This window comes from Eptatretus burgeri, chromosome 16 (assembly GCF_056783735.1).
Source record: "Eptatretus burgeri isolate ZD-2024b chromosome 16, Ebu_testis_v1, whole genome shotgun sequence".
NCBI lineage: Eukaryota > Metazoa > Chordata > Myxini > Myxiniformes > Myxinidae > Eptatretus > Eptatretus burgeri.
Window position 1 is genome coordinate 23,553,643 of NC_140976.1, and position 26,160 is coordinate 23,579,802.

At 40.7% G+C, this 26,160-nt stretch overlaps 1 protein-coding gene across 6 annotated transcripts in view; it reads right to left on the minus strand.

Annotated features, from left to right (window-relative positions):
- Positions 1–26,160, minus strand: part of LOC147010706 (dystrophin-like) — a 1,018,488-nt gene that overhangs the window by 761,984 nt on the left and 230,344 nt on the right. For all 6 annotated transcript variants that reach the window (XM_085859617.1, XM_085859614.1, XM_085859615.1 and 3 more), the window contains 2 exons: positions 14,093–14,211; positions 2,216–2,382 (listed from right to left, as the gene is read on the minus strand). In XM_085859617.1, the coding sequence (XP_085715743.1) occupies positions 2,216–2,382; positions 14,093–14,211 (286 nt within the window). The remainder of the gene's footprint in view (positions 1–2,215; positions 2,383–14,092; positions 14,212–26,160) is intronic.

Below are 26,160 nucleotides of genomic sequence, written 5' to 3' on the forward strand. Positions count from 1 at the left end.
AGAAATGGCGGAGGAGAGAGAATTAGAAAATCGTCATTTTCGCAACTTCAAAGGCCTCGTGACCTTGACCTTGACCTTCGGTGACCTTGAAAGTCATACCATCGTGTACGTTTCATCGACCTCTATCAGGATCACTAATGACTAGATCTCCTGCTTCAACTTCCTTGTGAACGGAGGGACGTCACCTCTTCTCTCAACACCAATATTATTAGGTCATGCTCGAAGAGATGACCTAAAAATACATAAAATGTCATAGCCCACATTGTTTTAGTAATATTGTTGTACGGGGTTGAAGGGATAGCCAATATTGATGTACAACTAAAATGGCCACCATCTACCGGTTGGCCATCTTGGATCTGATCTCAAAAAAAAAGGACGCACATATGTAAGACATCATTCTTAATCTGTTTACCAAGTTTGAACATCAGTTAATGCTTGTCCGATAAATGGTTGAGGGAATGTGGTCAACATCAGGTTGTTTTGTTTTTTTCCCAAGTAAAATGGCCGCCAATCGGCCATCTCACGTATGATGTCGAAAAAGAACGATGTGCATATGTCAACCATCATTCCTTATCTGTTTGCCAAGTTTGAACAAGATCAGTAAATGCATATCTGTGAAATGATTGAGGACGTATTCAATACCGGGTTGTGTTTTTCCAACTAAAATAGCCGCCAGTCTAGCAGTCGGCCATCTTTGATCAGATCACAAAATAAAGTGAGGGGCATGTGTATTCTGTTATCTACTGTGCTTGTGCCAAGTTTGAACGAAATCGGAACATGCATGGTTGGGGACACATTTGAGTAACAAAATGGCCACCAGTCAGCCATCTTGGATCTCATCTCGAAAAAAAATAACGTGCATATGTAAACCATCATTCCTTTTCTGTGTGCCATGTTTGAATAAGATCGGTAAATGCATGTCCGATATATGATGGAAGGCATGCTTGACTCCGGGGTTTTTCTTTTTTTACTACTAAAATGTCCGCGAGTTGGCCATCTTTGATCACATCACGAAACAAAAATGATGTGCATATGTATACCATCATGTGTTGTCTTTCTGCCAAGAACAAATATAATTGGTCCGTATTTGTCCGAGATATGGTTGCAGATGCGCGCGCGCGCGCGCGCACACACACACACACACACACACACACACACACACACACACACACACACACACACACACACGAAAATAGAGACCAAATTCAAAAACCCCGATTTCGAATTAAGTCCATCGAGGGCTAATAATCACTCAAAAATTCTCCAATCCGGATCCAGATTCGGATGTTCGAAAAAAATTGAATGAATTCCTCCTTGACACACATCCAACCTGTCCATCAAGTGTCGTCCGAATCCATCCACAAATTTTGAGATATCCTGTTCACAGACAAACAGACAGAAAGGGGTGAAAATATAACCTCAGTCCACCTTTGGTGGCGGAGGTAAATATTGGTGGAGTTGAGCTGTCAGCCAAGGAGAGGCAAAGCTGGAGGTTAAAAAGCATAAAACTGGTATGGAATAGCTATCTCCAAGATGGCCACCATCACCGCAGAGGCTCCATGTTTGAGCCTGTGCTCTGGTTTGAAATCTTACTTAATTCATCTGCCATCACCTCAGTATGGCCTGCCCACAAATCACTGCCTCATGTGTACACAAATAGAATACATCAAAATGGTACAACTCTGGAGAAGGAAGAATGCACTGTTTGATCTTGGCCGACACTGATATCCCAAAGAAGAGCAATGCCATGCTCAGTGAATCATCATACAGCTGTGTCATGTCGTTTCCAAATTGGTGCATCATAAATTTGATTGCGCTGAAGTTGGCAACAGCTCGTATTAGTCACAGTAGAACAACCCCATTTTTAGAACTAAGCTGGAAATGGAAAAAAAATGGAACGAACAGCAAATGTGGTGGATGCACGATGTGGTCCATGTCACATGATATACATGTTGCACTTCAAAAAGTGAGTATTTTAAACAAGATAAACGTCCTAAGCTGTACAGTTTCAACTGAACTTCCAATGAGAAAAATAAAATGCACAAAAAAAAGTAGAGGGAATGGGAGAGAAAAAGAAGGGAAGACGCGTTGGAACGAAGAAAGAGAAAAGGGAAAGGAGGTTGGAATGAGTCGGGAAGGAAGGCAAGGAGAAAGAATGAGAGCATACATAGTGGGAGGGGTCGTCAAAATTTCCGACATTCTTTGTGAGGCTCACCTTTTGTGAATACCTCTGCTGGTTTTCTTCAACAGCAGGAACAGGTTTCCGGGTAAGGGTATCAACTTCACGAATGGCATCCATTGAAACACGCTTGGGTAGCACTTGGAAGAAGGACGTCACATACAACAAGATAGACTTCTTGTCTGGATGTGCCATCTCCACATCTGGAAAAAAATATATCAAAATTACCCCCGTGCGATAGTGACGGTCATCTCTGCGAGAAAATATATAGCCTCCTGAAGATAGGGCAGTTTTTGCAAACTTTGAAGTCACGTGGCGCGAAAACGAAAGCGAAATTCGAAAATCCGGCACGACAAAATTTAGATATTGTCCCATAGATTTATATGCCACAATCAAATTCAAGATCGCTTGAGAAATGTAGGAGGAAATAGATTTTGAAAATCGTCATTTTCGCATTTTTTGCCAACTTTGAAGTCACGTGACACGAAAACGAAAGCCAATATCGAAAATACGGCCTGATCAAAATTTAGATATTGTCCCATAGATTAATTTGCCACAATCAAATTCAAGATCGCTTGAGGAATGGCGGAGGAGATAGAATTTGAAAATCGTCATTTTCGCAACTTCAAAGGCCTCGTGACCTTGACCTTGACCTTCGGTGACCTTGAAAGTCATACCATTGTGTACGTCTCATCGACCTCTATCAGGATCACTAATGACCAGATCTCCCGTTTCAACTTCATTGTGAACGGACGGACGGACGGATCGTCACCTCTCCTCTCAACACCAATATTATTAGGTCACGCTCGAAGAGATGACCTAAAAAGGCATTATCACAATGCCAAGCCTTGACAATTCAACTATCATGTGTATCTCCGACCTGACCTTTCACCCTCTTTCTCTACCAAGTGGACTTTCACATTTCTGCGAAAACAAACCAAAATGTTTACACCTTTCTCTTTTTTTTTGCATTTATGATACCATCATAAATGATACCATCAATTTGGCAAAAAAAGGTGACAAAAATGGCAAAAAAAACCCTCATCAATTTCATCAATACAAAAGGTGACAAGACAAATCTACCATACATTACAACTCATCCGATACAGTCAGCCTGTTCGGGTCAGGTCAAGTATGAAAGCATGCGCCTGAGCAACGCATCGCTGCATCGACTTTCTGCCGGTAATCCAGGGGCTTCCATGAGGCCATCCCACAGGCAGATGCCTCGCCAATCCCCATCTCCTTGAGATTCTGATCAACCTGCTGCAACCACGAGGAACATGGTCGGCCCGTTTGCCTCCTCCACTCACGAGGCTCCCTCACTGAGAGAATCTGGTGAGCAGGATCAGCATCAGGAAAACGAGCCACATGTCCATACAGCCACAGCTGATGTTCAAACTATACAGGTAACAAACTCACCTGAGTCTCTCTTAAGCAACTGCTCATTGGACACAAAGACCAACCAGCGAAAGCTAAGGCTTCTTTGAAGAGACCTGGTACCAAAGGAGTTAAGTCTTCATCTCAGATCCTTCGTCAGAGTCCAAGTCTCACATCCATAAAGCAAGAATGGAAGCACCAATGACATGAAGACTCGGACTTTCGTCCTCCTGCATAGGTGCCAACAGTGCCACACCCCATGATCCAGTGAATCCATGACTCCCAGGCCCGACCCAGACATCTATTGACGTCCGGCTCACAACATGCGAAGACATTAATATCATTGCCATGGAAAGTGAATCTCTCAGTGACCTCAACATCCTCATCACAAACAGGTACAGACAAGATAGCAGAATCCAAGGTGTTATTCAGGTCAGGTCAGGAATGGGAGCATGCGCCAAAGCAGTGCATCGCTGCGTCCACTTTCCGCCAGTACTCCAGTGGCCTCCATTTGGCCATCCCCCAGGCAGATGCCTGGCCCCTCCCCATCTCCTTGAGATAACGATCAGACTGATGCAACCACGAGGCACATGTTAAACCCATTGGCCTCCTCCACTCACGAGGCTCCCCCACTGAGAGAATCTGGTGAGCAGGATCAACATAAGGAAAAACAGCCACATGTCCATACAGCTACAGCTGACTCTCATGGACTATGCAGATAACAAATCTCATTTGAGACTCTCTCAGCAACCGCTCGTTGGACACAAAATCCGACCAGCGATAGCCAAGGATTCTCCAAAGAGACCTGGTGCCAATGGAATTATGTCTTCATCTCAGATCCCTGGTCAGAGTCCAATAGTGTAGTGGCCAGGGCTGAAAAAAGGCTCAAATTCAGGAGATACCCCTACCGGAGGTATAACAAGCTGAAACCGGTCTCATTTGAACCATATGGATGTCTAGTTTTTGAAAACCGAGGTTGTAGTCGTTGAAATTCTGCACAACGTGGTGAATTAACCCCTTGAGTGCGGGAACATAAGAGAAAATGGCCATTTTCAATAATTCATTATTGAAAATGGCCATTTTCAATAATTCATTATTTACTTCAATAAGCATAAAATACATGTAGAATGGTTGAATATATCAGGGTATTTCTATGTATTGGACATGTTTTAAGATATTACAGGGGTTTTAGGCTCCTGAGGGGGTTAAGGACCCACAAAATACCCCCAATTTTGGCAGTTTTTGTGCAATTTTAGCAAAAACTTGTACGTTTTCTCTTATTAAATGCCCAATATATGTTTTTAAAGTGCCAAATTTGATTATTTTCATCAGGCAGGGTGTCTCATTAAAGAATAGGTTAGTTAAACTATGATAGAATGTTCACAACCAGGTAAATTAACCCTTTCTCTGACATGTGCGTGGTTTGAGTGAAAATTCTCATTTTTCTAAAATCGGCATCTTTTATGCAAAAATGAAGTTATCATGGAAAACTATGGAAAATATCAGGGTTACTATTAGAAATTTATATTATGCAAGGTATTTCATGGACTTTTATGCTGCCAAGGGGTAAAAGACCCCTGGAACACCTCCAAATCAGAATTTTTTTTTACTAATTTTATGCCATAATTGCCTCTTTTTTTGCATGAAATTGTCATTACATGTTATAACAGTCCCAAGTCTGATTTGATGAACCAGTCAGATTGTCTCATGAATGAAATTGCAGTTGAACCCGGATAAAAAGATTCACACCTTTGAGAAAAATCTATTCAATATGTTTATATTGTTGCACAGTGAAACCCACTCATGAATCTTTCAATACTGATCACATCTGAAATCAGCTGGCCATGCATCTAAATATCGAAAGCAGTGTCTATCTCGGTTGCATTCTCATTTTCCTGTTGTACGACATTGCTGTGATTGTTGCAGTCAGTGCAGTATATGTCAATACACTCTTGTCCTGCAAGGACACAAGGGCACATCCTCCCGTTTTCACAGTTTTTGTCAGTACAGTAGAGGTGTGTTAAGTCTCGAACCTCAGCTGGAGCAGAATCTTGAGTATATATATATATATATATATATATATATATATATATATATATATATATATATATATATATATATATATATATATATATATATAGTCTGGGTAATTCCACCACCTTCACAAGCGGACCAGCCATGACCAACTGGTGATATCAACGGTGGGTTAGCAACATGGCTGTCACACCAAATCTTGGTTTGATACTTGGCCCGTAGGATGTTCTGCTTGAATGAATCCTCGGTTGGGGGAAGCATAGATGCTGGTGTCTGTGGTTGGGGCCAAATGGAAACCTAGATCATTCAATGAATCCAAGTCTTTGCCTCTTTTGCCATACATCAGAAGCACAAATTTCTGTGACAATGAAACACAAGTGTCTATATCAGCCTCATGAAATACTTTCATATCTGACAATGCTTGTGCATTCTTGATCAGTGTAGAATAAGCTGTTCGCTTCCCAATTATGTTGAAAGAACATGTGCTGTCACACCCAGTGATAGCGTGTATGGCAGGGAGACACTCACAAACAGTCGGTCCTAACTGAGTAACTATCTCATGGACTGGAATGTATCTCTCCTTTCCAGAATTCCCAGCGTAATGTATACCTTGTCAGTCAGCTGTTTTCCACTAGAATAGTAGATCAACAGTACCAGGACATCCATGTCATCACAGCGAACAATGACCCTTGAATGATCACGTGAGAGACTGACGGCAAGGAGGATTATCCAAGTATCCGCTTCCTCCTGTGTACTCTGAAGATAGTCAATGGATGAGACTCCGAGTGGTTGTACTTCTTTCACCAGCTTGTCATCACCAAAACCATCGACCAGAATAATTTATTTCTCGTTTGGTAATTGTTTGTAATTGTCCAATATATGTTGAGAGATGAAGTTTGCTAGGCTGGACTTGTTGCCTCCACTTTTCAGAAACTGGCGGTAGTTTGGAACCTGTCTGCCTCCTTGAATCTGGTATGTTAGTACCATGTTGTTGGCACCCTTCCCTGCCTTTCAGATGATTTGATTGATGTCTCGACGTCATAGCGATCAACGATTACTGTAATGCTACTGATATCCAATGAAGGATTCCTGAAAAGTCGTAATAGTCTTTTTTCTGAACTATTGTAGCTAAATCTTGGAATGTTGTGAAGTGATTTTCATCCAAACTGAATCATAGCCATCCCATCAATTTTGTATGCGGATGATGTGAGTTCAGGTATTGCCGAGATTTGTGGCAGCTCTGCTAGAATGTCCGCACAATTTGCCTCAAGCTTTTTGGTAAGGTCAGCTTTTGCAGTTTTCCTCATCGACCCATCTTCATGGAAGAGTGCTGGTGGCATGGCGGCCAGTTCGTAACAAAGTACCTTCCTCAAATCGACATTATGACTCTGTGAGACAGCCAATAGCCACCTGAACAACACCTCAATATCAATGATCAGCGTCCGGTCCTTGTCATTGGTGAGTGCCTTCTTCATATCTGAAAATGTCAACACAGTTTCTTTCTTCAAGGGTTCCCAGAAACTCTTAGAATGTTCGGTCCCAATTTTTTCTTGACGAAGTCTTCATAGACTGCTTTTCCTTTTTCTGGAATACATTTCAGAGAATTCTCAACTTCTTGAGATGCCATTTGACCGGTGGTGATGTTTAGAAGCGATTCTGGTACGCCATCTAGTTTAAACGGATTTTGACACTGGCTGACAATGTATTCTTTCATGTTCTTCAGATCGTTTTTGTCCTTGTTCATGCGTGCATTTCCAAGCTCCTTCTGAAGGATTGCTTTTGAACCAGATTGGCAAAGGTCTTTGAAAGACTCCGAGTATTCCCCAGTGACATGTCGTGTCATCAGCCAGCGCAGAAGTGCCCCTTTACGAAGGGTGAAGCCGATGATGCCTCCTCGACTCTTCGCTTCTTGATTTATAGTTTGTTCCAGGGCCTGGTCAGTTGGCACACAATTAAATGTTCTATGTGGGGATCTTCGCACAACAAATCCACCTTGCATCATGTGTTCATACATTCTTGACTGAGTTTGTTCCAACTGCTTCATCTCTGCAATATACGCTGGAGTGTAGCGAGCATATTTGATGCGTCCTGCAGCACATAGTTTCATTAATCCTCTGATCTTGTTTTCTTTTTAAGATCCGACCTGTTCAATAGGCCTAATTTGACCAATACAATGAGTGATGATGCTCTTCTTGAGGTCAGTGTCTTGAAGTTGAAAAGAAGATTTGACATGTTTGAGCCATGCATGACAGAGGCACAGGTGTCATGATGCCAAAAACAAAAGATCAGCAGCGGCAATGCCACCCATTGTGTCTTGGTTTAACTAAAAATATCATCATGAGACAAAATTCCAACTGTCATTATCATTATTAATTGTATTTATTTACAGTACATAAGCTACATGTAGGGGTATTTTGGGTTCCTTTTAATCCCCTGCTCATGACAAACTGCACAGAATATCTCAAAACATATGAAATACCATTTCCAATATATGTTGGAAAATTACAGTTTAATGAGTTTGGCCCGGAATCGTTAAAAAATTCCAAATTAGTGGTATTCCAGAGGGTCTTTTACCCCTTGGCAGCATAAAAGTCCATGAAATACCTTGCATTATATCAATTTATAATAGTAACCCTGATATTTTCCATAGTTTTCCATGATAACTTCATTTTTGCATAAAAGATGCCGATTTTAGAAAAATGTCAATTTTCACTTGAACTGCACACATGTCAGAGAAAGGGTTAATTTACCTGGTTGTGAACATTCTATCATAGTTTAACTGACATATTCTTTAATGAGACACCCTGCCTGATGAAAATAATCAAATTTGGCACTTTTAAAACATATATTGGGCATTTAATAAGAGAAAACGTACAAGTTTTTGCTAAAATTGCACAAAAACTGCCAAAATTGGGGTATTTTGTGGGCCCTTAACCACCTTAGGAGCATAAAACCCCTGAAATATCTTAAACCATGTCCAATGCATAGAAATACCCTGAAATAATCAACTATTCTACATGTATTTAATGCTTATTGAAGTAAACAATGAATTATTGAAAATGGCCATTTTTTCTTTTGTTCCTACACTCAAGGGGTTAATTCACCATGTTGTGCAGAATTTCAACAACTACAACCTCAGTTTTTGAAAACTAGGCATCAATACGGTTCAAATGAGAGCGGTTTCAGCTTGTTATACCACTGGAAGGGGTCAACTCATTTTTCTCGGTCTCGGCCACCACACTACAAGTCTCACATCCATAGAGCAAGACTGGAAGCACCAAGGACCTGAACACTCGGACTTTCGTCCTCCTGCACAGGTACAAGCAGCACCACACCCGATGATCCAGTGAATCCATGACTCTCCAGGCCCGACCCAGTTGTCAATTGACCTCTGACTCACAGCCAGCAGAGACATGAATATCACTGCCAAGGTAAGTGAATCTCTCCGTGACTTCAACATCCTCATCACAAACAGGTACAGACAGGATAGCAGCATCCAAGATGTCATTGAAAGCCTGGATCTTAGTTTTGACACAGGAAACCCGTAACCCTAGTGGCTTCGACTACTCATTCAGTACCTCGAGGGTCCCCAAAAGGATATCTAAAGTCTCGGCAAAGATGACTGCATCATCAGCGAAATCAAGGTCAGAGATCTTGACATTCCCAAGTGATGCACCACAGCTTGATCTCTCCAACATCCCACCCAGAATCCGGTCCGTACAAATGCTGAAAAGTGTGGGTGCCAGTACACATCCCTGACGAACTCAAGTAACAAATGGAAATAAGTCAGAGATGGAATCACCACATCTCAGAGCACTCTTAGTACCAGAGCATAGTTCAGACATCAGATTGATCAGTTTTGGTGGCACCCCACAAAGACCAGGAATCCTCCAGAGGGCACCCCGATTCACTGAATCAAATGCTTTACAGAGATCAACATAAGCTGCAAGCAGCCTCTGCCGAAACTCTCATCTGTGTTCGGTGAGGACCCGAAGAGTAAGGATACGGTCAATCATTGACATCTTTGGTGTGAAGCCTGAATGCTCTGGACACTGGTGCTCAAACAGATGGTGGCGAACCCTATCAAGAATGATCTGACCAAAGACCTTGCCTGGGCACTGAGAGCAGCGTCACCCCTCGGTCGTTGTTGCAGTCTTGGTGATCACCCTTCCCTTTCCAGAGAGGGACAACAAGGCAGCTCTTCCAGTCAGTTGGGATGATGCCTGTGTTCCAGGCAGAGCACAAAACTGCATGCAACGACACAAGTACAGCATTTCCAACAGCCTTGAGAAGTTCAGCATGGATGCCACAGATCCCAGGAGCTTTACCCCATTTCAAATGGTTCAGTGCAGCCTGTGTTTCCACAAACGAAGGTGGACCACAGTTGATTGGAGGATCAGCAATAGGGATTGTAACAGCCCTGACAGCGAACTCAACAGCTGGCAGATCAGCCTGGTACATCCGCTCAAAGGAACCGGCCCAGCGGGCCTTCACTTCGGACTCTTCTGTCAGGAGCCTACCACCCTCTGCTCCAACTGCAGTACACCGATGGATGGGCTTGGAGGAACGCAATGCGTGAATTCGCCTTAAAGCAGGACGAGAATCACTTGACCACAGGTGATGCTCTAACTCTCACAGATTCCTCACATTTTGGCCTCCTTGTCCACCATGAGTGCACGTACAGTATTTCAGTTTTATGCCTCGGCTCACTGAACAGCTCAGCTCTGCCATTCAGCCTGGCCCTGTGACTCTGGTCAATGATATCCAGTGTCCCTTGAGAGACAAAAATTCTTCTTCATCTGACAGTGAGATCCAAGACATATGCCGGCAACATCAACACCAGTTGTCTTGAAGACACTCCACAACTCTTGAAGGCACTCCACAATTCTTCAGGACCTTCCAAAGCACCCAGATCCCCCAAATCTCCACTCAGCCTGTTCACAAACTCCCCAGCTACCCTCTCATCCTTGAGCTTGCCAACATCTAGCCTCGGCTGGGATTGTACCATTCTCCCGATGTAAGCTGCAACTTGAGAGTTGCTACAACAAGCCTGTGGTCAGTATTGAGGAACTGAGCACTCCGGTAGACCTGCAGTTCTGGATCATCCACGAGTGACCATCAATGAGCACGTGGTCAATTTTCTTTGCCACGCTGCCAGCATTGGAATACGAAGTCCAGCGATGAGCCTGTGAGCACTGAAACCATGAACCAGCCACCCTATGTCCATGACTTATTGCAAAGTCAAAGAACTTACTGGTATTCTGGTTCACAGTTCCAGACCTATGGGGACCAACACATGTCTCATAACCATCCCTATCAGTTCCAAATGAAATGCAAGGAGTGACAAATCTTGAGTCTCATTATACGCTCGTTGACCGGTGTTACCTCAATTGTAATGGGAGTCAGCTTATCAGACACAGCTACAGCATCTCCTTGGGTGTGGTGACCATCAGAGCGACCACACCAGTAGTTGGTGTAACCACCTGCCATGATCTCACCACTATTCGGTCTCCGAACCACAAAGAGTGCTGCAACAGTGATGTTCAAACACTGGAGCTCAGATGATCACAGAGGCAGGTGTTCATTCTCTCTTTGGATAGTACATTCCAGGCACCCACCTGAAGGGAGCGCATCAGGTTAACCCAAGAAGACCGCCATCTGGTGGATGACACCTCCGCACCATCTCGACACGTACTACTGCAATTCGACCCAAGAAGGTTACCCTGTGTTTTTCCTCCTATCTTCAAAGAATGGGGGTCCCGCGGGCATTGCCACAATCCCGGCTTCCCGCAAGCTGGCCTGTGAAGGGCAGCTGCTCAGGAGGTACTCCCACAGAGTGGGTTTCCAGGTTTATTTGTGTATTTTGATGTGTTTTGTGGAATGAAGTGTTTCACGGTGGCTGGAATGAAAATCCTGCCACCAACTTCTTTTTGAAAAGGTAACCAAACTGCAGGAGAACGTCCGCAGACACAGTTGGGCACCGATATGGATGGGCGTTTGGTCACAAGGAGCTCCTCCGCCATTTGACAGGTTTTGTTTTTAATCCAGCTGAGTGTCCATATCATACACCCTCATCAACAGGAAACCTAGTGGGAGAGATTGTTTAGTAACTGACAAGCTGACCATGAAATAGGTTAGTACAGGTTTACATGGTACCTGTAGCAAGTCACAGATCTAATCTGGCTTGACCTGACAACAGCCTATTGCTATGCATGAATTGCAATATTAAGGAATATACAGTCATTCCTGAAATTGAGCTGTTTGTTTTCCCATGTGGATTAAAGCTAGCTTTCTTCCGAGTTAATCAATGGAGACCATGTTGCTTTGACTGTTGAAATAACACACGAAAGCTTAAAACACGAAACAAAAGGGGAGATATATTTAGGAAATTATCCTCTTCTTCAGTTTGAGTTCCCTTACAAGGAACTTAAATGCAGTTGTCGATCATTGGGCCCATCAAGCCTGCACAATGATTGTTTGTTCTTGCACTTACCTATTAAAGTGCTGAGTATCAAGCCAGGGAGCAGCATGCATCAATTATTCATTATATTAATTGTATTACTCGTCTTTGGTACGACTAGGCCTGGGTCGGGTTCAAACCGCCGACCTCCCACACTCGGAATGGATGCTCGAACAATTGTGCCACTAAGTCTGGTTTAATATCTCAGAAATGACCTCTTTCCCTTATTGGAAAGGTCCTTTGACACAATTTGGCTGATGATGATAATCGATAGCAAAACAGTCCCTTAAAAGTGTCGTAGACCACGGCTTAACCATCTGCAGCTTATCTGAAGAAGAGCAAAAATTTGTTTGACTCTATTAGGACGATAATCAACCTACAAAATATCTTACTCGAATCCATAAAGATAACCTTGAAAATCCCATTTTCTTCTCTTGAAACTATCTATTTGAAGTATAATCTGTTTAACTGGTGAGTTTAACGAAAAAAAAAATAGGATCACACATCCTGAAGCTCACCAGGATCAGGAGCAACAATCACTTCAACCCTCCGGAGACCCCCTTAGACCCTGGGGTTTTTTTTAAATGCCATGAACAAACTTTAGCAAAACACAGGTGATGAAGGTAGTGGTCAAGTTTCATCAAAATTGTATGTGTAGTTTTGGAGAAGAGAGCAAATATCTATTTTGCGGGGTCAACCACCACCCCCCCCCCCCTTTGATATCATGCCCCCTTGATCACCAAATCTTCCTGTCCTCCAATCCTTTAAAAAGTTGGAATTAAATCACCTCTTGTCATCTTCCAAGTCAGCATTGATCCTTGTTTGTTTGTTTGTTTGTTGATTGTTTTAAACTCTCACTGCTCTTTTTCATATCTCAAGGCTGCCTGTATTGTATTCTGTTGCATCCTTGTCACCATGTTGACTTTCACCCTGTGTTCACCACAAGGATTGACCTCTCTGGTTTAAAAAAAAAAAAAACCATACAACTTTTCTCTGCTGATAACATGTTAGGCACCTAAAGTTATTAAATACTTAAATTGTGAGGAAGAGTACACTAAGCGATTCTTTTTTTCTTTGAGAACATGGCCTTTGCTAGCTCGACGAATGGTCTAAATCTCAGGATTGAAGAAAACAAGTGGTATGTACCCAATGAACAGTCTGTATACCGAGCTGACTCAACTGACTTCCATTGGCAGACTGTATTATGATGGGCCAAATCAGACCAAGTGAAGCCCAAAGATGGCAAATAATTTTGATGGGCAATGCTGGGATGTCCGAAAGTGAATATGGACACCAACTTGGCTTCTATCAAACTGTTAACAGCAGATTGCTCTTCAAACATGACAAAAAATTTTTATATTAGAGACAGGCCTCAATCTTATCCCTGTGTCGTAAGAGGCGACCAGGGTTGCGTCAGGAAGGGCATCCGGCATAAAACATGTGCCAAATCACTATGCGGATCATACGGATGATCCGCTGTGGCGACCCCGAACGGGAGCAGCCGAAAGAAGAAGAAGAAGACAGGCCTCAATCTGGACAACCCAGAGTGAGCACTAACAGAGAAAGGACAGCTCTGATTCGGTTTGTCGAACACATTCCTTTTACCACAAGCACAGTGTTGCAGCACGAATGGAATCTCCCTCGGAGGTTATCCATGAGAAGTGTCTTGGAAACCATTTCATGCTGCAAATTACAAAACCAGGACAAAATATTTTGAACATTTTTTTCTCAATCCAAGAGCTGGGAAAGTCACAGTGTCCCATCCATCATAGATCTCATCTCAAAAGGGAAATGATTATAATGACTGCTCGTATGCAGGCTGATCAGTTTTCATGTTCTTGATTCAACGTCTAACCGACATCAAGACAAACTAACCAGGCCCGAGACAGTGTTTCAATCAACACAGCTTTGAATTCGCGAAATTATGCCTTGTCACAACCAAGACCTGCAAAAATGAAACAGTTTGGTAATCTACAAATTATTGTACAACATAGTTACTCTCGATTCATTATGTTTCAGATAAAACAAAACAGGATCCACACCTTCTGGGTCAAGGAGACGAGGAACCCCAAGATGTTCTTGTGCTGTCCTGAAAGCATTCTCCAGCCGTTGGTGGGGTGTCATCTTCTCGAGCACATCCTTCCAGCTAAAGAGGTCGGGCCTGAGGACGTTGCACAAGCAAAAAAGGAGTGAATGATGGGAATAAATCACTTTCATAAAAAAGTAAATTTTGTAATGATGTTGCAACCAATTGCAATTGTACGTTTATGAGTGCTTGGACGACAAAACTACGAGATGGCATTTGCCATCCACCTCCTTGAAGGCTGCATCTGGAGTTACAAAGGCTCTCGTTTACAGAGAAAGTTCTTTAACTTCTTGTTTACATAGAAACAGTTGGTTAACTTCTTCAAGTAGTACTCGATGCTATTTTATATATAGACACAATAATAGAATCTCAGATTTGCCAAATTAATAGAAAAGATAAAGGTATGAAATATTCAGTCTTCTTTGGTGACAAGAAGCATCAGGACAGCAACATGTCTCAGTGGTCTAATCTGTGTTTGATTCCTGCATGGAATCAAATCTGACAATCGTCACATTGGTGCTCCGCCTCGTCGAGAATGCAAATGTTGGGAAAACACATGAAGCTGGCAAGCCCACCTGGAAGCACATGACTGTGAACATGAAAGATACCAGGGTGCCGTTTGAAAGGACTGGGTGAGGCTGAGCTGGGACAGCAACCAAATTCCAAATTGGTGCCAGAATATAAAGATCTGAGAGACAGGTGCGACAGATAGTGCCAATCTACAGATTATGAAGAGGAAAATGAAGACATCCAATGCTACTCCTTCAGTCTTCTGCGATATATATATATATATATATATATATATATATATATATATATATATATATATATATATATATATATATATATATATATATATATATATATATATATATATATATATATATATATATATATATATACATATACATATATATATATATATATATATATATATATATATATATATATATGTATATATATATATATATACATATATATATATATATATATATATATATATATATATATATATATATACATATATATACATATACATATATATATATATATATATATATATATATATATATATATATATATATATATATATACATACATATACATATATATATATATATATATATATATATATATATATATATATATATATATATATACATACATATATACACATATACATATATATATATATATATATATATATATATATACAGTATATACATATATATATATATATATATATATATATATATATATATATATATACAGTATATACATATATATATATACAGTATATACATATATATATATATACAGTATATACATATATATATACAGTATATACATATATATACAGTATATATATATATATATATATATATATATATATATATATATATATATATATATATATATACAGTATATACATATATATATATATATATACAGTATATACATATATATATACAGTATATACATATATATATACAGTATATACATATATATATATATATATATATATATATATATATATATATATATATATATATATAAAATATAAATATATATATATATATATATATATATATATTTAAATATATATATATATATACAGTATATACATATATATATACAGTATATACATATATATATATATATATATATATATATATATACATATAAATCTACTGAAAATATATATATATATATATATATATATATATATATATATATATATACATATATATATATATATATATATATATGTGGGAGAGTGGAGGAATGGTGCAGTTGTAAAGAGTTGAGGTGGGGAAGGTGGATTGGTTTAAATACTTGGGATCAACTGTCCAAAGTAACGGAGAGTGTGGGAGAGAAGTGAAAAAGAGAGTGCAGGCAGGATGGAGTGGGTGGAGAAGAGTTGCAGGAGTGATTTGTGACAGAAGGGTAGCTGCAAGAGTGAAGGGGAAAGTATACAAGACGGTAGTGAGACCAGCTATGTTGTATGGTTTGGAGGCGGTGGCGCTAACAAAAAGACAGGAAGCAGAGCTGGAGGTGGCAGAGTTAAAGATGCTGCGATTCTCGTTGGGAGTGACGAGGATGGATAGGATAAGAAATGAGTGTATTAGAGGGACAGCGCAGGTAGGACGGTTTGGAAACAAAGTGAGAGAGGCGAGATTGAGATGGTTTGGACATGTGCACAGGAGGGAAACGGAGTATATCGGGAGAAGGATGTTGAAGATGGAGCCGCCAGGCAGGAGGAGAAGAGGAAGGCCAAAGAAGAGGTTCATGGATGCGGTGAGGGCGGACATGCGGGTGGTTGGAGTGTCAATGGAAGATGTGGAGGATAGAGCGAAATGGAGACAGTTGGTCCGCTGTGGCGACCCCTAACGGGAGCAAGCCGAAAGAGGAAGAAGATATATATACAGTATATACATATATATACAGTATATACATATACAGTATATACATATATATATACAGTATATACATATATATATATATATATATACAGTATATACATATATATATACAGTATATATATATATACAGTATATACATATATATATATATATATATATATATACAGTATATACATATATATATATATACAGTATATACATATATATATATATATATATATATATATACAGTATATACATATATATATATATACAGTATATACATATATATATATATATATATATATATATATATATATATATATATATATACAGTATATACATATATATATATATACAGTATATACATATATATATATATATATATATATATATATATACATATATATATATATACAGTATATACATATATATATATATACATATACAGTATATACATATATATATATATATATATATATATATATATATATATATATACAGTATATACATATATATATATATATATATATATATATACATATATATATATATACATATACAGTATATACATATATATATATATATATATATATATATATATACAGTATATACATATATATATATATATATATATATATATTGTTACGGAAATGGCCCTTAGTAGGCTACTAATTATAGGATTAGCTAAGATCCCCCATTAAGTGCATGTTTAGCTTGGTTGTTTGGTAAAATGGACGTTACGTGTGTGACGGGAGGTGTAGGATGCATGTTTTATTGTTCGTACAGTGGTGGTGTGCCGAGGGCTCCCTCTTCTTCCTTTTCCGCTCCGGACGATAGGCCTCGGCCAGTCGGCTGAAGGGGAGTGGCCTGGAGAGGGAGGTGGAACTAAGGGGAGGAGTTTGTCGGCTTCATAAAGGGGGAGGAGCGAGTGGCTTCGAAGCAGTGAACGAAGACCTCGTAGAGTGGTTCAGTTTGGGGAAACAGTCAGTTTTCGAGGCGTGCTCAGGTTTCGAGGCGAGAAGGAAAATAAACTGTGGTAAAACTGCAAGCGTCGAGGTGGCGCCGATCGACTGTACACGGGACAGCTGTGTCTGTTTTTCGTGAGGAACGAGCCGAAAGAAAGGCAGGGAAGGCAACAGAGAAACGACGAGTGTCGAGTCGGGATCTGCTGGATGAGCAGTGGCTTGGAAGCGAGCGGACGAAGGAGGGACAGTGTTGAATCTGCCGGGAGAGAAGCTGAACCTGAGCGTGCCGATTTCTGCCATTTTTGGCAGTAAGAGAGGCTGCCTGCACGTAGAGTCTGCCTTTTTGGCAGTGGGAGAGGCGGCCTGCACGTCGAGTCGGCGATCCACTCTTACGAGGAGGTGATCGACAGGTTCAACCTGCGTCTGGCTGCGGAGCCTCCGTCCTTACTCACCTCACGGCTAGACACGTTTGCCGATCTGCTTGCCGGAGCCCGGCACCCCGATTTGGCCTTGTCTGGTGAACAGGCCAGGTCTGGACTTGTATCCTGGACCTTGTGAGAGACCAGCTGAGACCCATCGTCGATCTGGCGGTCTTGTGCCGTCGACCTTACGCAGGGTCAGAGCGTGCAGAGACCGCGTGCGGTGCGAAAAAGGAAGGCGGGCGCCGTCTCGCCACGTGGCGTGTTCGAGCTTGGGCTTGAATCCGTGGACATCGGCTTGTTACGAGCGACATTCGTGCTTTTGACACGTTCCTCTCATCCATGAAACATCACCAAGTACTCTGTCTTGTCTGCATGCTGTCTGTCTGTCTTGTTTGCATGTTGTTTCAGGCATATCTCGGTGGGGACCCCCTCGAAATCTGTAATCCGTAGTTCCCCAGTTAAGAACGGGTTGAAGATTGTTAATTAAAACATTGTCATGAATGTTTTGCGTGTGTTGTGTTCCCCAATAAATCTGGTTGGTTCGTATGAAGTTGCCACTATGGATTAATTTGTGTCGCGTCGAGGAACGATCCGTTTGATTGGTATATAAAACCAAAATGGTTAGAGACTGGCAGAAAACGCTCGGCATCTGACAAAACCAGTCTGTAACCTGGGTTCTATTTCCCTAACTGGAAAAGTCCAGGATTACGTTGGTATCGCGATTGAAGACACGTGACCCGAGGCCTGTGCCGAGCCAGCCGGCGTTAGAAACCCCGGAGACGGCGGTGGTGAGAGTGGCGCCAAGAGTCGGGAAAGAATCCCGCCACCTCGAATCCTTAACAATATATATATATATATATATATATATATATATATATATATATATATATATATATATATATATGTGTATATATATGTATATATGTATATGTATATATATATATATATATATATATATATATATATATGTATATATATATATATATATATATATATATATATATATATATATATATATATATATATATATATGTATATGTATATATATATGTATATATATATATATATATATATGTATATATATATGTATATGTATATATATATATATATGTATATATATATATATATATATATACATATATATATATATATATATATATATATATATATATATATATATATATATATATATGTATGAATAGACATATATACATATACAGGAAGTCGTCGACTTACGACCGCAATTGGTTCCCACCAATCGGTCGGAAGTCGACTTGGTCGAAAGTCGAACAACGTATATTTTGCATACAAAAAAAAAAAAAAAAATTTCTTGGGGCCACTTTACGTGGTCGGAAAGTGGTCGTAAAGTCGAACAGTCGTAAGTCGCATAGGTTGTAAGTCGACGACTTCCTGTATATATATATATATATATATATATATATATATATATATATATATATATATATATATATATATATATATATATATATATATATATATATATATATATATATATATATATATATATATATATATATATATATATATCTTCTTCTTCTTCTTTCGGCTGCTCCCGTTAGGGGTCGCCACAGCGGATCATCCATATGATCCGCATAGTGATTTGGCACATGTTTTACGCCGGATGCCCTTCCTGACGCAACCCTGGTCGCCTCTTACGACACAGGGATATGGTACACCTATTTTAACCGGGGTATACACCGGCCCAGTATACTGGTACTCATTTTGCCGACCTTGGAAGGATGACAGGCTGAGTCAACCCCCTGGTGTATTAATTCAGTGGCCAACGGGGCTTTAACTCAGGACCTTTTGGATCCCAAGCCGCTGCCCTAACCACTGCGCCAACACCAGGATATATATATATATATATATATATATATATATATATATATATATATATATATATATATATATATATATATATATATATATATATATATATATATATATGTACATACCTGGTGTTGGATTAATGAATAGGGTGGTGGGCTTATGATCCTGAGTTCAAATCCCCCTTGGCTGTTGAATTAATACCAGGTGGAGTTGACTCTGCTTGTCATCCTTCTGAGGTTGACAAAATGAGTACCAGCTTACTGGTATCCTGTGTCAGAGTGATGACCCGTCCAGGATTGTGCCCAATGGCCAAGGAGACTGCTTAGGCAGCACCAATGCTCTGCAGAGAGTTTGGTCCCAATGGATGGGTTTGTATACACTAGTACGTGCCCGTAAAAAAAATAAATAAATAAATATTCCAACCGCGAGCAACAAACAACAACCACACAAGCCGTTTCTTCGCTCTCGCGTGCCCGTACGCGCGTGGTGCGGAAGTTCGCATATCACGGTTACGATGAATCGCAATTTAGGTTTTAATGGCCAATTATTCAATTAAAGCCAACGTATTTTGCCTTTTTGCAATGTCATCCCAAGGAAAAACAAAAAGAGAAGAGAAAAGAGAAAAAAAATTACTTCCTGATTCGGAGCACACCAGCACTCTGATGTTACCGAAATTTATGCACCGTCTAATATGAAAACGATCATAACTTGCGGCATTGTGTTTATCTATAAATGCGCATAAGAAATCGAGAAATTATTAGAATACACAAAGTCATCACTCTCCAGAAGCCGGTACGTTGTAACCCGTAATGGATCCGGAAATCCGTACGTTGTAACCCGTAATGGCAAACGCAGCTGAGCTTCCCTTCCCCATCGGCCACGCCCACGCAACAACGTGTCTTATCATTGGTTTGGTAAACAAATGGCTATAACTTGGGAAGCACTTGTCCGATTAATATCAAACCTTGAAAAGGCACATACTCAGGTCCCCAGCAATATACCTGGCAATTTTCAATTGGATCAGACCATCGGTTGTCGAGAAACAGCGGTCACAGACACACACACACACACACACACACACACACACACACACACACACACACACACACACACACACACACACACACACACACACACACACACACACACACACACACTGCTGGAATTATAGATATATACGAGGTGTGTTCAAAAAGTATCCAACCTTAATTTTTCGTGCGTAAACAAATGAAGCTAGGGAGGCGCAGTTTGGTGCACGTATGTAGGCAATCCTAATTCGTATGCGTGAATATTTTCCCGCCTGCAGAAGCTGTCCGTCGCCGACAGACCGCCGATGAGTGGGGAAGTGTAAGTGAGCGCCGTCGGATTTTCGTTTTTGACAAAATGACGGATCACTGTGGTCTCATCGTCAGTGATCACTGTGTTGAAGAAGTTGGGATCGCTTTTCACAGTCTCCAGCATGTCCTGTGCGATCTCCAAACGGAGTTGCTTCTGTTCGATCGTTAGCAGCTTTGTCACAAACTTCACTGAGATTCTCCTTAAGCCCAAAACCTCAGTCACAATGGAATGAACGGATCCAATGCTGACGCCCGCCTCGTCTGCAAGTTCTCTAACCGTGATTCGACGATCCTGCATCAGCAGGGTCCTCACTTGGTCAATGACGATCTCATTTCAGGATGTTGAGGGCCTACCAGAAGGTGCTTCACTTTCCACTGATGTGCGACCATCTTTGAAGTGGTTGTACCACTCTTTTATCTGTGTGGTGCCCATTGCTTCGTTCCCGAAGGCCTGTTGAATCTTGCGGATCATTTCCACTTGGGAATCGCCAAGCTTTGCACAAAATTTGATGCAGTAGCATTGTTCAAGTTTTTCCGTCATTTTGTCAAAAACGAAAATCTGACGGCGCTCACTTACACTTCCTCACTCATCGGCGGTCTGTCGGCGACTGACAGCTTCTGCAGGTGGGAAAATATTTCCGCATACGGATGAGGATCGCCTACATACGTGCACCAAACCGCGCCTCCCTAGCTTCATTTGTTTACGCACGAAAAATTAAGGTTGGATACTTTTTGAACACACCTCGTCTACATATATATATATATATATATATATATATATATATATATATATATATATATATATATATATATATATATATATATATATATATATATATATATATATATATACTAGTGGGGTGTGCTTGCACATTCTGTAAGCATACAAACCATTTTTCCCCATTGTCTTGGTTGATTTTTTATTTCATTTATTTATTTTCATGTGTTTATATTTTTATCGACGGATGCTTTCCAACGGATCCGTGATTTTTCCTGGTGTATCGGCTTCGATGTCCGTCGGCACACAAAATTTCCAGGTTTCCCATTGTCTCGGATCACTCAACTGCATTTTTTACTTTTTTTCTTTTTCAGTTTTTCCCCTTCATTTATTTATATTTTCATTTATGGACGTTGTTCGATGATTCTGTGATATTTCCGATGTTCCGGCTTCGATGTCCATCGGCACGCAAAATTTCAGCTTTCTACATCACCCGGAAGGTTCCGGTCTTTTATCTCAGTCAGTGAGTCAGTGGTTAGAAAGAGCTTTAGATATCGCCATCTGATGTTCAATACTCTGTGTGACAGAGCGTTGGTTCTGCCGAAGCAGTTTCTTGAATGACCAAGGGTCATTCTGGATGGTCTGCCAACCCTCTCATAGCAGTAGTTAGGGCAGGAATTTGTAATTTGTTAATGGTGCTGGCTATAGCTCACCCACTATTTACAAAGGATACGGTTGGATCTTTAAAGTCCACCAACTAACACCGACAGATGGGACGCCAGTTTAACGTCTATCCGAGGGACGGCACACACATTGATGATTCACGATGAATACATGCACAGATATATTGATGTGGAAATGACACCTTGTGGGATAAAGATACTTAATATCGCATAGTTATTTCCTTAAATAAAATTGCATGTCTAGAATAAGAGTGAAGTAATTAAATGTGATCTATAATAATAAATATCAGTGTGTGTCAGTTAGTCCGTCAGTGTGTGCATGTCTCCTCTATCACTCCAAAACCATTGAACTTCGCGACCTGAAACTTTGCATTCACACACAGGTAACTCCCAGGGAGTGCATTAATGAAAAACGGGTGTTCGGGTTCATTTAAAAACCCTTTTTTTGAGATAATTAAAGGCTATATTTACAGGCTACATTTACAGGCTAAAGGCCTGTAAAGCCCTCGTTGCGTCCACGAATAGGAGACTACTTTGCACCATTGTTCGATGTTCTTTTCGGCTAATTTTTTTTTCTCATTCCCACGATGAACTATTTTTATGTTTCAGTTTTTAAAGTATTCAAAACGACTTGGACAAATGCATAATGTACTAGTAATGAACACAGAACGCTTTGATAACTTATAGATAAGTTATACCAACGATTGATTTGCGTGTTTTAGGTGTCCACAACCTATGCCCAATGATAGTCTAACGTATGCATAGCGTGGCAGCGTATCGTCGACGATTACGTGAGGTTTTCTATTCATAGGTTGCAACTTCACTTTTAATAAATGTCTGTCACTCGCCTATTGTTTTTGGACGCTAGTGCTCGGCAATTGAAATCGTTTTCATTGAACGAGTTAAATCGCTTCCACAGCACTGCAGTCACGGCACCAACAGCAGCAGGCTCAGTGCCAGCCTCATGCCAGGCTCAAGCGGATCCCTGTAGAAGATGTACTGCTTGGTTATCCTTGGACCCACTCTGGCTAGCAGCTCGTCGAACATCGCTGGGGGCATTCGCAGGAAGTTGATGCAGGATGCATGGTCATCGTTCCGGAGTTCCACCATGAGCTGGTCATATATGCCGTAATGGTGTCGCCTCCCGATCCATGGTCTCACCCAGTTCCTTCTCCTCCGTTCACGTCTTCTTCTCCCGGCTCTATTGGCACGCAACCGGTACCAATTCCACTAATCGCTGCCAATACGCCATTATACGGTATCTGTAAGTTAGAAACGCGTTCAGTGGTCGTCCTGAAGACGTCAAATACGTCTACATACGTATTTGTGCGTAGGACATGCTTTACAAATAATTCCCAAGCACATTACTCATAGGTTATAAATAAGTCACATTACCATAAACATTACTTTGACGTGTTTCGACGTATGAGGAACTTTCAAGTAATGTGTTGCGAAGTGTGAACAACGTTCGTGTAGCGTGCTTACAAAACGTTACTCATAGGTTAGAAATAAGTTTCGGGTACGCTAAACATTACCTCGACGTGTTTCGACTTATGAGTAACTTACAAGTAACGTGTGTCGACGTGTGTCAATGATCGCATAACGTGCCTACAACTTATGGCCAGCGTAGCGGAACGTGTGAGTCATACGCCGGCATACGTCGTAAAATTTCAAGCATGCAAAAATTTGAGGACAACCCAAAAGTACAACGTTTAAAGCCAGCGTACTGCGAAGTATGGCAGTGTTTTTCAGCGTGCTCTTAACGTATACAAAACGTACCCATAACTTATTCGACGTGTGCCAGCGTTTTAGACAAATTTTCATAAATCGGCAAACACTGGCTAAATCATCAAGGTGTGACAGCGGCTTTAAGAATAACTGTGTACATGGCTTTTGTCAGTGCTATAGTTTTAAAATTAGGAACTGGGAGCAATTTTATGCGTTACATGATGCAATTTTCCACGATGACCTCTCACAGACAAATGAAAGCATTTCATCGAAATATGATTTCAGTTGTGAGGATCGGATCATGTGGACGAAATAGCTGTCACAATCTGGAGTGAAATCTGTAAATGTTAAGAAATCGACGATGTTTTGGTTTTTGTGGGTGCTTCTAATTGCCAATCAGCTTGCTATTACTTGCCAAGCCAGCTGTTCCTTGTCAACCCTTTCATTGGAATGCTTGTTTGAGTGAGCAACTTACATGGCAAGTGCTCTTCAAGCTGCTTGGTTGTTCGTTTGCAAGCCAAGGCGATACGTGGCAAAAGTACTCGCACTGTCACTCTGAATACATCGATCAACGGACAAAGTTCAGGCCCCACCTGCCTGCGTTGGGCCTCGCGGTGTCATGTGGTGCCTCGGGTGGTGGCTCGCACACTGAAAATGTTTTGCAATTATATTTTACACGACTTTCCCCCTTTTTGTGGGATCTGCTTTCATTATATAACCCGTTATTACAACATACAGTATATAGATATGTTTTTAGAAATTTTTAAATATCAATTAAAAATGAAAAGCTGAAATGTATGTAAATACATACATACGTACACACATACATAATAAAAGGAGCACACTAATCTAAGATGCGACATGACACCAACGTCATTCACATAAATAAAGACAACACTTCACCTCCAACCTAAGATAGTGGGCCTGTGGCACTCAGGTGTCTGAAGACAGATTTATGCTCTTGTGGTCATAAATAAATGAAAGCAGAGTCACCAATCCAGATTTCACCCTTGTTATAACCTCATCAGGATGACATATTGCAAATAGCTTATTCATGACCACACTAAGCTCGTTAACAAATACAAATCGACCCCCCCCCCCCAACTTGACAAGGTAGCAGGGCACAGATTGAGTCCCATCACAGCACTTGCTGCATGACCTGCATCATATTAACAGGGACACAAGTGTCATCTGCCACACGAACACATTGTCTCTGCCATGCTGATCACCAGTTAGGAGGTTTGCAGCTAAGAATAATACATTAAACAAAGAGGAGCACACTGACTCCAGATGTAACATGACACTGATAATTTATTTGCATGACGTCACTGTCCTTCCTTAGCACACCTAAACCCCTATCCACCTACAAGGCCTTCATTCACAGCTTGATGGAATACTGCTCCCCACTGTGGTATGGTGCCGCGGCTTCACACCAGCCTCTGCTTGATGCAGTGGAAACCACTGCCTTCAATATTATGAGAATATCCCACGATGAAGCTGAGTCTATGGGCCGATCACTTTCCCATTGCAGATAGGTCGTTGGTCTCTCTGTCTTCTACTGCCTCCTTTCTGGTCTTGCTCCCTCTGCTCTTTCCATGCTTTAGCCCCTTCCCCAAAGTGCCTCCAGGGCACACACAGTCCACCATCAATCCCCTTCTGGTGAAACTCCCAAAATCCAGGATCACTACTCACCTCCATTCATTCATTCTTCTTTTTTTTTCCACCTGTGGAAACAACTTCCAGATTCTCTTCAATCTCATTCAAACATCCAGGTCTTCAAGAAAGCTGTTCACAATCATCTCAGATCATCCCCAATCCAACAATCCTCATTACCCCCCCCCCCTCCTCTCACCCCAAGCACTCCTCCATTCCGAATTTGCAGTTTTTCCTTCCTGAGAGTTTCATTCTGGATCCA